Source organism: Helicoverpa zea, chromosome 23, assembly GCF_022581195.2.
Source record: "Helicoverpa zea isolate HzStark_Cry1AcR chromosome 23, ilHelZeax1.1, whole genome shotgun sequence".
Taxonomy (NCBI): Eukaryota; Metazoa; Arthropoda; class Insecta; order Lepidoptera; family Noctuidae; genus Helicoverpa; species Helicoverpa zea.
In genome coordinates this window covers 4056719-4072122 of record NC_061474.1, presented here as the reverse complement: position 1 = coordinate 4072122, position 15404 = coordinate 4056719, and the positions used below count along the sequence as shown (strand labels likewise).

Sequence of the window (15404 nt, the reverse complement as noted above, 5' to 3'; positions counted from 1 at the left end):
TGCGGCTATAGAAACTTAAAGATGTTGTAATATGCCTTGTCGTTTTACGAGTGCTTTTATTCTGAAAGCTGAAGAGTAATTTGCGGAGATATTCAGAATTCATACATAAGTTTACATGACATTCATTCAAAGTCAAAACAGTAAGGGACCAGCCACAAAAACAATTCGACTCTAAAGAAAATCTGACTTATATCGGTACTCCCTAGTGTTGCGCCATCCGGGACTCGGCAATAAATCCCGGGAGGAAATAAATCTAATTCGGCGTCGACGTTTAAATTGTCGGCCAACAATTGTTCCCGGTTTCCCGTTGTTCCCGTGTCGGTGCGGAAACCAATAGGCGCCGTTTATTTCATTCGCCAAAGCGTTATTTGAGGGATTATTTATTTGCGGTGGAATTTGGACAAATTTAAATTAAGGATTCAGGTAGTTACGATTTATGTATACTGGTTTATAAGAAAAGTTAGTGTGTGAAAGTAAGTACCTACGTAACCTTCTACGTGCGAACTAACTGACTCTACTGAAGTCTACTGGCTGATTCATTAGCTTATGAAATATCAGTTATAGCCTGAAAGCTTTTCAGAAATAACAGGCCCAAGCTTTTTGCGAATACATTAAAATATGTTTCATATTTCCAGTCTGATTTCGCTTGAGCGACAATACTCAACAAATTGTATTTAAGTAGGTAATTTAATAACCATACCTAGTCAGAATGTCTACTACATTTTTCAACATGAAAAATTAATAGCTGTATTCCGTTTCTTGACGTTATTAGTAAAACAGAAGTTATTTGTTTCCCCATTACTTGAACAAACGTGACTTCAGCTATGTTTAATGTGGCGATGCACTGCACACGTCGCAATATGTCTCAATTAGTGACGCACACTGCGACAAATGTGCTCGCGGGGGGACAAAATTGATGCCATCAAAAAAATCTTGCTTATACCTCATACTGTATGTTTTAAAGGTTAATGAACCACGCTCAAATTGGTTTAGGTCAATTATGAAAATTGTGCCAAAATACTAAATAAATAGTAAATGAAGTTTTATATTTGTTTTTTGTTGGTGTCGTCAGACGTTAGGAAAAATGTCAACCAAATGTCAAATGCCAAGATCGCATTAACCACTTGAACATCGATCATTGACGCCACAAGATGCCACACAGAATATGTGAAATCGCATCTTTTTTCTATTTTTAGACAACGTCAAGTACAAAAATGGCTCGATTTTTACGAAAAGAAATGGCATTTCCATAAATACGTCAAACAGACGTATTACAGTGGATATTTCGAGTTTTAACTGATGAAATATCCAGATTCTGTCTACCCTCTGCTGGATTTAGTGTCGTGAATTAAGATGTATGAGCTTTGCGGTCGTCGGAATTTATTTGTGTCCGTAAGCCAAGGGTGTAAAGTTGAAATTCGTGTGGCAGTTAGTTGTGACGTGTAGCTCTTCCGTGGTTTTGTGTGAATGCAATGCCGCTAATATATCTGTCAGTGGGGTGTTTTGTTGTAGGTTTTAGTGTCGAACACATGGCAGTGATTTGTTTGGACCGCACACAAATATTCTGTTTTATTATTGTTATTGGCCGCCGAAATGTTTGTAATACATTTTTAAAGTGTCACTTCATTTGAAACTCGTAAAACTATTAGGAGGAGATTTCATTGTCAACATTCCGGTCGTTATGAATTGCACTGTGGCGAGAGCTGCCAGGAAATGTACTCAATGTTGTTTTAAACGATTGATGTTAGGGCTCATTAAAATGATAGATGGCACTAGTATAATTTGATTTACTTTATTATTCCATATTAAATATCGTCGTAAAATATCCACTGAAAATTATGAAGAGTGGCACCGAAGGCGCTCTATGTCAAACAAATTAATTGCAACAGATACAAAGTCTTCAGTGTCTACAGAACAAGAAAAAAACCTGACAAATAACGGTCTTAATAGCTCCAAATCACATCATTTATCAAACTAGATCTCCCTTGCAACGCCCCAAAAATGATTACCAGCACACAACGATTCATCCGTATCGCACTATTAAAAGATCATCTCTTACAGTCTATAAATATCGTGTTGTTGGAGCTCCCACAGCAATATGTCTTTATTCCGTCTAATAACAATTTAGGCAATTATGTGACAAAAGGAAGTGTTTTCGTCGAAGGCATTTCTCTCGGAGGGCGAAGTTCCCGGGGGGCACCGCATTATTGCCTCGCCGTGATTTATACGCAATACGCTACCGGTTTTTGGTAACCTCTTTTTTTTCTTTCTTTTTATGAAGTGAATTCGCGCGTTTGTATGGCCGGTAATTGAATTCTGCTGATTACAGTATTATGGTCATGTTGGAAGATATCATTAACGGTAACAGTTATGTTATGTATTGTTATAAAATCAATTATGTTTAAAAAAGTACTTTGTCAAACTTGATTTTTTTATCCAGCATGTTTAAGCAGATACAATTATGACACTTTTTCCCATAATCGCCATTGCATAGCCACGCAATAAAACAAAATAAATTCAAACGCAATCCGATTACCCATTGGGACAAACAAATAGAAAACCCAATAGTACATCTTACGTAACAGATTACAGCTTTAGGTGATTGCGATTATTTTTCCGGATCGCAAGTCTTAAAGTGTGCCCCGAACAAAGCGGTGTCGCGCAACTTACAAATTGTTGTTAAACTCGATTTATGTCCGACTGCGACCGCGGCGCGCCCACTATGCGCTGTGGGAAAGACAAATGTCTAAGATTGTATCCAGTGAACCTAATGCGAACGTTTGTTGCGTACAAAATAGTAGCACTTTGATATTATAATGGCGTTAAAATTTCTAGTGAAGAGATGAAAGCGTATCTCCTTTGTTAGAAGTAAGATGGCGTTTAGCAAATTTTTAGTTAATGTCTTGTAGATAAGCAACATCCTAGTTTAAGCACTGAAGTTGTAGACAGAACACGAAAAATGTTAGAGACTTCTCGAAAGATTTAAAAAATAATTTAGTGCAAATAAATTCTAAATACAACACGAGTTTTGAATATTTTATGACATAGATATTAATCATAATTAAAACATAAGTTATTATCTAACTGCTAAGTTAAAGACAAAGACTAATTAACAATATTTACACAGACTTAATAGCAAATATTTTAGCTAATTGATTTGACAATTAATATAAACTGTTAGTTAGTTGAAATAAAACAAAGACTAGCTGTTAATTATGCATAATTAAATGCATTGTGTATTATTGACCTGTTAATTTTAGGCTATAAAAGTCGATGCCTAAATAAAATTGTAGTATTTATTTTTGCTTTGTATTCTTGTTGTTGTCAATCATTTAATTATTGAAGTGATTTATGAAGGAAATTACCTGGTTCCTTTTTGTGAAGTTACATAATTTAAATGATGATAATGTCAAAACACAATCTCTTTACAAGAAACAACGCATGTATCGGTTATCAAACTCCACAGTGTGTGCTGAAAATTAACCGAAACTTAATATTTACATTTTACAAAAACAAATTCAATTAGTACTGTCACGTGCACCAAAACACTTCAAAATACTTGATGCACAGTGGTTAGACACAACCATCTTTCGGACAAAAAATAAAAACAGTAAATATAAAATAAAGGACGGCAATAAACTCAAGTGGCTTCTCAATGGGATTCAAACGGTTTGTTTTGACTACTCTGAAGAGGTATTAAAAAATGTTATCAGTCTACTGAAACTTCAAAGTCCTGCGACCGAGTCACTCAAGTATATTAGAGACGATTTCAGATTTGTTCAATTGATTTCTATTTATGATAACATTTCGTTTTGTAATAAAATATCGATAAGTATTTAATACTTGCAAAATCAATTAAAATACCGCTGTTAGGATTCCTAGTGAATGGCATTTTATATTGTGTAGCTTAAAATTAATGTCTAAGAATTCATTATTAATAATCCACAAATCTATCAAGTTTAACCAGTAATTTTATTTAAGTTATGCCTCTTTAATAGTCGTTTAACCCTAAGGAATATAACTGTCTGTGAGTCACAGAACATAATACCATACAGTATATCGCAGGTCCCAGGGTTTTGCCACAATTTCCATGCAAAATATAGTCAACAGCTTCAATTTAAATAATCATTTAAGTACACATATTATCGTCTATTGTACGAAGATTCAAAGTATTGTAAATGCAACACAACAGCGTGAAGATAGGAATCTTAATGGTACATAAACTGCAATGTACATTTAACCACGCATGTATTTATTTATTTTTGATTAGGTACGCAACGTGGCCTCGAAACCCGTCGCTCGCGTTAAATGCTAAACGACTGCTCCGTACTGCCAATCTGAGTAACAAATTAATGTGACAAGGGCGAACATAAGTGCAGCACACATCACGATTCAATCCGTAATTACGTATTTATTAATGTTTTTTGCAGTCAAGTCATAAGTTTTCAAACGTTGCCGACTGTCCGAAAAAATGCGTCTTGTATTTTTTGTTTAGCACAGACAACTTAATTACTAAGCACATCTCTATTATGTAGACGGAAGCATGAATAACGAGAGAGTATTTATATAAAGCACATAGATTCATTTTAGTAATGTTGCTGGCAAGCCGCTTCTTGGCTAAAGACGCCGATCCGATAAACATCGGTCGTTACGCAGTCACGGAGTATGCACTAACTGCCGGAATACACCACGCGTGCAACGTTTTTGTCCACAACGCCGCCTTTTTGTACCACAGGGCTTTCTTTCAAATTCGAAATTAGAATCCGTGCTGGTATGCGTAACACGGACAATTAATAAGCGCCTATGATATATGTGACTGAAAACATTCGATAATTGATTTTGTCTTTGCGTTGGCATTTTGGCGCCATCTTTGATAGACCGCTAACGGTTTTCAGTCTGTTTATTTTTTATTCTTTTATCAATATTTGTTTTCTATATAAAATTGCCGTGAAATGAATCTGATAATTGCAATAATTTGCAAGAGTTTATGAAAATATTTTGAATTTTATGGCCATTTAATTTGACGCTTAGGAAAATGGAAAAAGGATAGCTGTTTCTAGAATATTTTATTGAAAACATACCAATCAATTACAGTTAAGAGTAAGACAATAAGCATGTTAATAAAGCAAAGAGGTTATTACCTATGATCCATAGATTAATTTCTGTAAATTCCTAAGTATCATAGACAGTAATAGCTGTGAACACCGCCAACGCGCCAAAGACAATGTCTTGTAATTTATGCCATACTAATTGCTACTAATGAGACATTGTGGCATTGTGGCGTGGGCCAGACAACCTTTAAGTCCGGAGCGTTTGTCACACGACGATATTAACCATTAATTAATTAAAGTAGATAATTTAATGGTCGGTAATGATCGAGTAGATATATCGGCTCGATTACTCTGTGCAAATGTGCACGTCTTTATGACTCGTTTTGTTTGTTGTAAAGCAGAACGAAGTAAGTAACTGGCAATTTTATTTTACTGACGTTTTTATTTTTTGTGAAAAAGAATATTATTCGTAACAAAATACTTTGTTAATATAATTTCTGCTTTTGGGCTTTCATGCAGTTCCAGCTACTGCAGTTATGTTCAATTCGAAATGAAATTGGCAAAACGATTTCTAAATTTAGAAATCCCGTTGCAACAAAAAATCATGCGGACTCAAAGTGAGTGACTTCTGTTGACCATTTCCCAGCGGTTTACCGAAGCTTACCGATATCTTACAAAATAAACTATGACTGCAAACAGAGTTGTAATTTGAACACGATTTTTATTGTAAAAACCGATTTGATTTTTTCATAGTAATCTGGTGACCAACGGGCCGTGAAACCAGGTGTTTCGTGCCGCGGCCAGCACCCAAATGTTCAGGCCGTGTGAAAAGCACCCGTGAGAATGTGGTCGAAGTCCAATTGTTTTATTAGATTAAGCCCCATCTTCAATCCTTCAATATTTACCAATTTCCTCCAACAATGTTGACTACCAATATTTTGGTTAAAAAAAGAAGTGGTTTATTTCCAATCCTTTCATTTAGATTTATCTGCCTTTTAAACTACCAGAATGTATAGTTAAAATAAATTGTATAAACACATAAAGGCAATACAGAATCTCATTGAAGTTATAACTATGATGCAACCCTGGTTTCTAATGGCTATTTATTACATCGATTCGCGTATCGATATCATAATGCATGCGCATTGAAGTCGTGCCAGATTTACATTTACGCATCATCCCACGACCACGAAGACTGTTCAATTAAAACGAATGAAATCATCCGAAAAATGTTATTTTTCTTATTTTTACATTCAATTCTGGTCGCCAAATACGCAAAAAACTCAATCATGGAAAGAATTCGAATATTATTTTGACATGGATTCCGAGAAGCAACCGCAACAAACCGAATCGTCTGTGATCGTTTCGATTCGATTCGACCGCAGCTCACTCGTTTGTCAAATTGGCAGTTGCCGCTTTTTTATTTTTGCCTCACAATTTTGTCTGATATGAAAGAAAACTTTTTGACACTGCTAATTCACATGATTTGCAAGATCTTCAAAAACTTCAACCATCTTCTTTGATCTTCACTCTCATCATTAAGATTAATATGAAGCTATTACCACTACGTATCACCGCTTTACTCATTCAAACACAACTAATTTTGAATCCAAAAAAATCGTCTTAACCGGATACTTATCCCTAATTAAGAAACAAAAACATCGTTTATATGTCACGCGCCATTTTGTGGCGGCAACACTAAAGTAGTTTACGTTACAAGTTTCAGCAGTCAGCTGAAATAGGCCGTGGTAAGAACTCACCCGTTAAGCTGGATCCCCTTTGTGCCATGTTTTGATAATGACCGTGTTCTGACGTTTTTTAAGACTGAAACTAAGTGACACATGTTGGAACTATAGTTAGAATTTTGAAAGACGTTGTTAGTCATGTTGACAGCGCTTAGCAGTTCATAACAACATCTGTATACCTGTTAGTCATAACTTCAAAATTCACAATAATTTTACAGAGTGAATCGCTCAATATACGCATTTAATTGGTTAATAGAAAACAATGATTATATCACAGCAATTAAATAATAATTGAAGGAATCGAATGGCACTTAATTAAATAACAATTATTTATAAGTGATGACAAAAACTTTAAGCTACACGCGACAAGACATTTGATAACATACGTAATTGTTTTGAAACTTCTAAATACGGTAGTGATTTAAACTTTTTGTTCACGCATATTAGCAACACATAACATTATTATCATATAACAATTTGTTAGCCAACTCTAATCACGTTGAAGTCACAGCATTTTCAAATTAACATGATTGTTCAAAACAAAAACATGGTAACCGAAAAAAATGTTTTTATAAAACAATATAAAATAACAGTCATTAAAGCGAGCACGTTCATTCGTATTCATGCAATCAAACAACTTCATAATTTTTCTTTATTTCTATTTTTTGGTAGCTTGATACCCGGTGATTATGCATAGTTCCCGTAATTACATTTTCGAATGCATTTTGCATATTAATCGGGTAAAAGGATATTATCGGGTAATCTATCTTTTATGTTATTTTGGGGAAATTATCTTGATTTGTAAAAGTTATTATCGATTATAAATAATTATATTTCCCAGACGTACCTATATTTCTATTTCCCTCAGTAGGCACCATGATTGTAAAGAGTGCAAGAGATGATTGTTTTCTATTCCTCAGTTCAAAATATAAACCAACGAACTAATGAAAAGTTCTAGAAAATAATTAAAACGTTAATAATTTACTACTCCGACATGTTTGTTTTAACAATGTATTATAACTCTTGCTGGTAACAGGTTTTGCAAAATCACTTTTCTCAGTGCGCAACCTGTGGTTGTCAAAAAGCAAAATAAAATAGCACGTAGGAACTACATTATTGGCAATTGTGTAAAATAGACATTGAAAATCTTATTACTGTCTTGACCTTTTCCAAACGTTACTTGTAAAAACCACAAATTTAATCCCCTGACATAGAAATTATTTAATTAAATCATAAGTGGCTCATTTCGCAGAGATTTCATCATAATAAGCAAATTCAATTAATAAATATCCATTTATATTATTAACATAATACTAAACTGTTACCTAATCGGTAATTGTTTTCAATAATTTTAACAATCGTTTTAAAAATAAATCGATAAAAAGGACGATCCTTTAATCAATCGATAGAAAAAATCGATGCAGCACACATAGAACCTTATTTCGCTACGCTTTTTTCGCATGTAACTCGGAATGAGCGTGCGATCTAAGAAAAAGAGCCTCTTTTGTGTCTCAGATGCCGAATAACAAGGTGTACGACGGAAAAAACTAAACAGGACATTCAATTTGTGATCGTTAAGGAGCTGTCCAATGCTATTGTTCAAATATCACGATTTGTACGCGTTGAAGACTGACATTGTTTACGCCGAGCAAGTGCCACGAGCACTGATTGAAAAATTATCGAACAAAAAAAACTTATAGTTAGTCTTGTCTTTCAAGTGGACTCACCAAGCAAGGTCCAGAATATTTCTTAAGGAAATCGAATACCAAGAAAACTCACAGCTCATTTAAGTTCAACGTACCAAGTGTGACGATTCTTACTGACGTAATATGACGGTAGCCAATTAATTGGCGTAAAAACCATTGATCTATCGTAACGAGTCGATAACTACGCCATTCTCCGGCTAGTTGCACCCAAACCGTTGCTACTTAACCCTAGCTCTCTGCAAAACAAAAGATACCTTTAAATACGGTATTACGTGCGTATTGATCCGCTCAGAACTCGCAACTCCATTGACTATTACGATACTATAAGATATAGATTCTTCAGAAGCTATGCTATACATTGAACGCTCATTCAACTTTTTTGTGGAATACCCTTTTTATAAGAAGCAATGGATGTTACGTGAATGTTTGTGTCAGTTATTTTAAAACTGTTGAAGTGTTTTATAAAGAGAAAAGGGTCAGATTGTTGCCCCTCACACACAAGACCCTACGTGATGTTATTGAGGAATTAATTAAGTACGTAAAGCAACATCCATGACAAAATAAAACGATGGAGGAAGTCTCGATTCTCTCCAGCTTTTGATGCTGCGTCGGAATTAAGATTCAACTTAATTCTGATAAATGATGCGGTCGGATTGTCTTTCGACCTTGCGATTTCAAGAGCTTTATTCCTTTTCATGTTTTTATGAACAGTTTTAGAATTAAAAGACCTGCAACTAATTATTTTTATTGCAGTTTTTGTTGCGATATTTTTAAACGAATTCGTCTTAATTGGTTCTTGTTTGATCCGTTTATCGTTTGATAAGCTTGTCATAATAAATCATATAACTATGTTAATTTTAATAACAAAATTGATGTATCACTCCTTTAGAACACATACTATTTTTGCTTACTTACTATGTTTTGATGCACAGCAGTAGGTCACATGCCTGCCATCTCTCATTTCTTTCCTTATTCACTATCGCTTTAGGTTGTTTAATACATACATATTTCAATTCATGGGGCTTTTACTATGAAATAATTAAGTACCTACGAAGCTTCTAATAAAACAGTACCTACTAAGCGATGAAAAACTCCAATAGATGCATATAATTCTGAAATGTGTCCTTTTTATGAATATCTGAATAAATCTTCAAAAAGCCAGAATTTCGTAAATCTTATAATCCATTAGACCGAGTGACACAACAGTCAGGTGTTTCTCCCGTGACTGATTTTCAGTTTTTTGTGCACTCTTTAACGATGTCTCGGGGTCGGCTGTTTTTTCGCACTTTGTCCGTTTGATTCTCATGTAATTGGGGTCCGAATTCGCTAAGGATACGATTAGGCGATGATTAATATAGCCGGCGATCTTTAGTGAGGTAACCACGGATGTTAAACTGGCGGATTTTACGTTTTTGAGAAGTATTTAGTGTTCCTGTAGGAATATGGTAGTATGGAACCTTGATGGTGCATTTACTCATTAGCAAGGGTACAAAATTTGATGATTTTATTAGTTCATTAGGAGTGGGTGCGCAAATTACTGACATTGTAAACATTCGGATGCGTTTAGATTTGCAAAAAAATAAAGCCAGCTTAGTATAGTCAGGGATTAGGTAGGTACTCGCCTCACCTATACAAGGTTTTTTTTCTATTTAAGTCTATTAACAGTTTGCAACAAATCATCCACAAAACAAATGACAACCGCAAGTTTTGCGTCATAAAAATAAAGCTCTTTGTAATATTGGCTAATGACACGTGACGGTGACTGAATGCAACTGACGTTTGATAAATGCGAGGGATTCATTTAATTATTTAGTTATCTGCGACTCCATGCATCTCAAGTCCTGTTCTCTCCATACTAATTGATTCCTTTGATGTATCGCGTTCTATTTTCAAAAAGTCTTGCCGAACTCTTTTTTTTTTCTGAATAAATATTTATGGCATAAAAGAACACTGATCATGTTTTGTACGTAGATAAAAAAGGTCTTATTAAACATAAGTTATAAATCGCATATAATTAATTTCCTGGTGGTAGGTATTTGACAACTTGTTTTGAGCTTATTTTAATTAAACATTTCATAAAAACTTGTTAAATGACCCGAGTATTGATACTTCGGTAAATTAAAAGAGATTTTTGCTAAATTGAATGCAATCTTGGAGTTGCTAATTAATGTGAGATTTTAATTCAAATTGACAAGACACACAAAGAGAAAATTATAAAGATGTTATCAAAAGAAACTTCGTGGAAAAAACAAGTAGCTGTTTTATAAAAAAAGCGTAATTTGCCAGTTTAAGACGGACATAATTTAAATATTTTAGCAATGTTACATGACTCATTTCCACATCCTTCAACACTGAAAGATTAGTCATCAAATTGAGTAAAAATGACGAATACCTCAAGCTTTACCGCCAAACCAACTTTACTTAACGTTAAAAATATTCATAAAATTTTCTTTTAGCATGTGGTCAATATAATTGGGCATTAACTTGAATGTAGGGGATCTCAATAAATCCGACAATGCATAGGCAGTTTTACTTAACGACGCACATATTATGTAAAGGTTATTGGCGATTTTTATTAATATCTGTGGTAAACCGCGTAAAAGCCCGCGCAAAACTCCGAGGAGGTCGCGTTTGGCATTCATACTTTTTAATGACCATAAACAATCTAATTCGTTTTGTCGCGCGTTTAGTATCACTGATTGATTTCTCTTGATGGTGGCATAGGTATCGCTAGAGTAGATTTTCATACAATAAGAACCGGCATGGTTTTAACTTTGGAGCGAAGGTTCCTATTATTTTGGCATTTCACACATAGTACCTATTGTTTCTAAAATAGAACACATAATCATAAACCGGAGCAAAACTAAAAACATTAACAAGTCAATTTCAAAAAACTAATTACGCAGTGTGCAATTTGAGCACAGATACTACAAAATGTGCCGGATGTAAAGATAGCGCGATTGTTGTGTCTTCATTTCCTTTACGGTTATTGCCAGAGCAATAAATAGAAAATTGTATTGTAACAGCCGTGGAATATGTTTACAACACTATGACTGATTGAACTTAGCAATGGGTTCTCATATAGGTACATATTGACACAAAATGTTGCCCTCGGAAATTAGTTTTCCCGTTAATTTACCTTTTTAATTACGGTAAGCAATTTTCAAAAATTTGGCATTATGAATTGGAAAAACTTTTATGATCAGTTTGTCAGGAAAAGATGTACTTAACCTTCTTACACATTATAGGGTTCCAAAGAAATCAAATAAATAAGTCCATCTCACACAACGAACATAAAATAATTGAATGTAGTCTGTGGCGGTCTTCATTTGTTAAATCCACCTATTATTGATACAGCAATATCAATTCATTCGACCATTATATCCTGCACCGATTACCAATGCATTAATACTGAGACATCTAAGACTAATAGTATAACCATGTTGTATTATGATACTAATATACATTTGCAGAATAGTTCCATTTGATTGTTTTTTCATCATTATAAAGCGGTATTACTGGGCCCGTATATGATTGTCTGCTCGTTAAATTGTAACGATACCTGGGTGTGTTTTATAGTGTTTTTACGACGGCCCACTAACATTTTAGCGCTGCGGGCCTTTTATGGCTCTGTCATAGACTCTAGAGTTTTAGTGCCTGATAACGAGTCGAGGGTTATCTGTGAACGACACAACTTTTACTTCTAAGCTTTTTTAGAACCTGATTCCTGTCACACTTACCACGGATTGCAATAACCGATCGATCCTTGGTTTTGCGATTGGAGATTAAATTTTGACATTATTTTCATATACTTTTGTCTTTGAATCTCTAATCGAAAAACAACGATCGATTATTTTATTCCGCAGATAAAGAATGAAGGCTTTATGTAAAGTGCATAAGGGAAAAATTATTAGAATTAAATCGTATGAATAGTAATGGCAAATAAATCTGAATAAAACATTAACGTAGAAGCGATATTCAACCTCTCAATTGGATAGATATGCAATTCTAATAAGGATTAGCGTTACAATAAGCATTTCTTGAAACTGTTTATGTGGCAGCCATTTTATAACTTCTAGACTGCATTTAGTCGAATAACACCGGCCAGAGAAGGGCACTTCGTTAAAAAACGTATGGAAATTTAACTAATCAACAAACGAGTTTGAATATTTCGACGAACGCAACTTTTTTTCCTTTTAATACCTTGTCAATTGGCCACTTACTAAATTCTTTTTTACACATAGTTAATAACTTAATAACCGTAACTAATTCGTTGATTTTTTGTTATAGATGGTCAGTCGAATCACCTCAATCTGTTCAACTCACGGCCGCAGCCCAAGAAGAAACGAAAATCCCGAACAGCTTTCACCAACCACCAGATTTTCGAGCTGGAGAAACGGTTTCTCTATCAGAAGTACCTCTCGCCCGCAGACAGAGATGAGATCGCCAGCTCTCTAGGACTCTCCAACGCACAAGTGATCACTTGGTTCCAAAACAGACGAGCAAAGCTCAAACGAGATATGGAGGAACTAAAAAAAGATGTGGAAAGTGCTAAAGTGTTATCAGCTCACAAAAGTTTTCTGGAAAACGTGACTGATCTGGGCATTCTGAAGAAGAAGGCTATGAGCATAGGAGCCAGCGAGGAGGCGGCGACCAACCTTGTAGTGAACGCGTCTAAATGAAACGAGGCCTCGCGCGCGATCCAAAGTGATGTCACTTACGATCGGCGCGTGATCGACTATTGAATCGAATAGTCGAATCGACTAAAGTGACTCTGTGTTAAAATCGAATTCAACACGAACTTTTCAAATGACTTTTAAATGTTTTTATCTCCACTATTAATAGTATTTCGTAAAGTACATCACTATTTAATACGTCTGTAAATAGTATTAGTCGACCGTAGTGTATTGTTGTACAAACTTATGAAGCTTCGTTCGAAATAAATGTGATAGTTGATTTTATTATTTAAGTACTTAATATTTTATAGAGATATTGCTAAATTATTTATTTTTGTTGGACTATTAACTGGCTTGTAGAACAACAATTTTATTGTGTAGAGTAGCGATCCAGTGAATAGTTTTTCGAGCATGTCGATACTGAAATGTGAACTTTCCATTAAATGTGCAATAATTATAATAAAATTACATCATCTATGAGCCAGTTATAACGTCTAGCCTACGTTACTATTGTACATATTAATGTAAAGGTAGTTTGTTTAGTAATTAAAACTTAAACGGTAGTTTTATCTTAATGAAAGTGCGGAGTTAATGAAGTGTATAGTACCTACCTATCTTATCTAATTTTTAATTAGTAAGTGTAATTACTAATTTTAAATTAGTTTAAATTGTGGATTTCTACTAATTAACTACCGGCAATAGTGAAAGAATATTAATGGTAATGACTAAGTAATTTCATATGATTTTAACATCATTACGTGCAAAATAATGACGGCGCTCGTAAAAATTATTATGATTTTAAAACGCAAGCGATGTAGCTAATTATTTTAAAGTTTTACAATTTTATACGCATTGTGTAAATAACTCATTATTAGTATGTTAAATCACTAATTGAATGAATTGGCAACATTTGTAACTTTTCAATAAATAATAGAAAAATATTACAAAATAAGTCTTATCGTTTGACTGGAACTTGGAGTCAAATTAAATAGAAATCAGTCTGTATACTCTTTTAGTACTTACCTAAAATTAATAAAGTATTCTTGCCAGATTAATATTTTCATGTCATCATTGTAAACTTGAATAATTTTGTATTGAATAACTGACGACACTCTTTTGTAATTATCTTCTATATATTACAATCCTTGTTTATCTTTGGAACAATTCTCTTTAATCGTTAGTTTATTAAAACTATTGAGATCAATTCTACAAATCGAAAAACATTTTTATGCGATCTTTAATCGATTTCAAATTAATCGACTAGTGTCGTGATTGTGTTAGGCGACATCAGTATCACTATTTGATTTTCAAAATGGTGGATTACTTTCTAGAAGTCTATGGAATTGGTCTGATAGTTTTTTCTCGTTCCTACTACTATAACTTACAGCTACTTAATGTAACGTTTTTACATTAGGCACAATCAGTGCTTCGATAACTATGTGAATATTACTTAGTGTAAATAAACATTATGTGTTCTAATGTGCTTTGTTTCTATTTATTTTCCTACCTGAAGTTGTTATTTTTAAGCACCCAAAGACCTCCCAACTAGCACACTGGTGGAAATAGCAGCCTATTTTGCAACTGTTAGCTGTACAGTAGTGCTTTAGGGGTTCCGAAAGTAACTTTAAGTTCTACTATTGCTTCCGTAGCTGCTCATAGCTGAAAATATCACTTAAGGCAGCAGAAACTGAACCAAATGTCACTCTAGGTTTTACAAGAGATCATTCTACAACCCATTTGCAGCCTACATCTTTAAAAGAGAGTTCAAACAATTATGTTAAAGGTTAAAGCTGCTAAAAAGTTTATATTGCCGCTGATGTACGCGTTAGAACTGCATAAAGACTCTAATTATAGACTTTTTAACGGAACTGTATAAAAGATATATTTATCACTTTTCTGCCACTAAAGGTTCCATTGCAGAAGTGATTTGTTGTTTTGTGCAGGCTTAAGTAGGAATTTGATCCTCTGTTCTACTTATAGCCACATTAAGGCTCCACAATAGAAGCAGGAGGTTAATAGACATTGCCTGCTCATTGGGATACATTCTGTTATTTTATTCACAAACACAAGCAAGGGTCCCGTAGATTTTGTTTTCTCAATTACTGATAACGAATCAGTTACAGAGGAAAAATAATGTTTGTTTTGAAGTAAAAAAAAACTTATAACACAAAATATGTATTTATTCAAGAATATAAAAAAAAATCTGTAGCTCCATTTATTTACTCT

General features: G+C 34.1%; 1 protein-coding gene across 1 annotated transcript in view; it reads left to right on the top strand.

The window, feature by feature from the left end:
• Positions 1-14657, top strand: part of LOC124641797 (transcription factor LBX1-like) — a 64567-nt gene extending 49910 nt beyond the window's left edge. The window contains exon 2 of the mRNA XM_047180018.1: positions 12793-14657. Within this exon, the coding sequence (XP_047035974.1) occupies positions 12793-13184 (392 nt within the window). The 3' untranslated portion in view covers positions 13185-14657. The remainder of the gene's footprint in view (positions 1-12792) is intronic.
• The last annotated feature ends 747 nt before the right edge of the window (positions 14658-15404 follow it).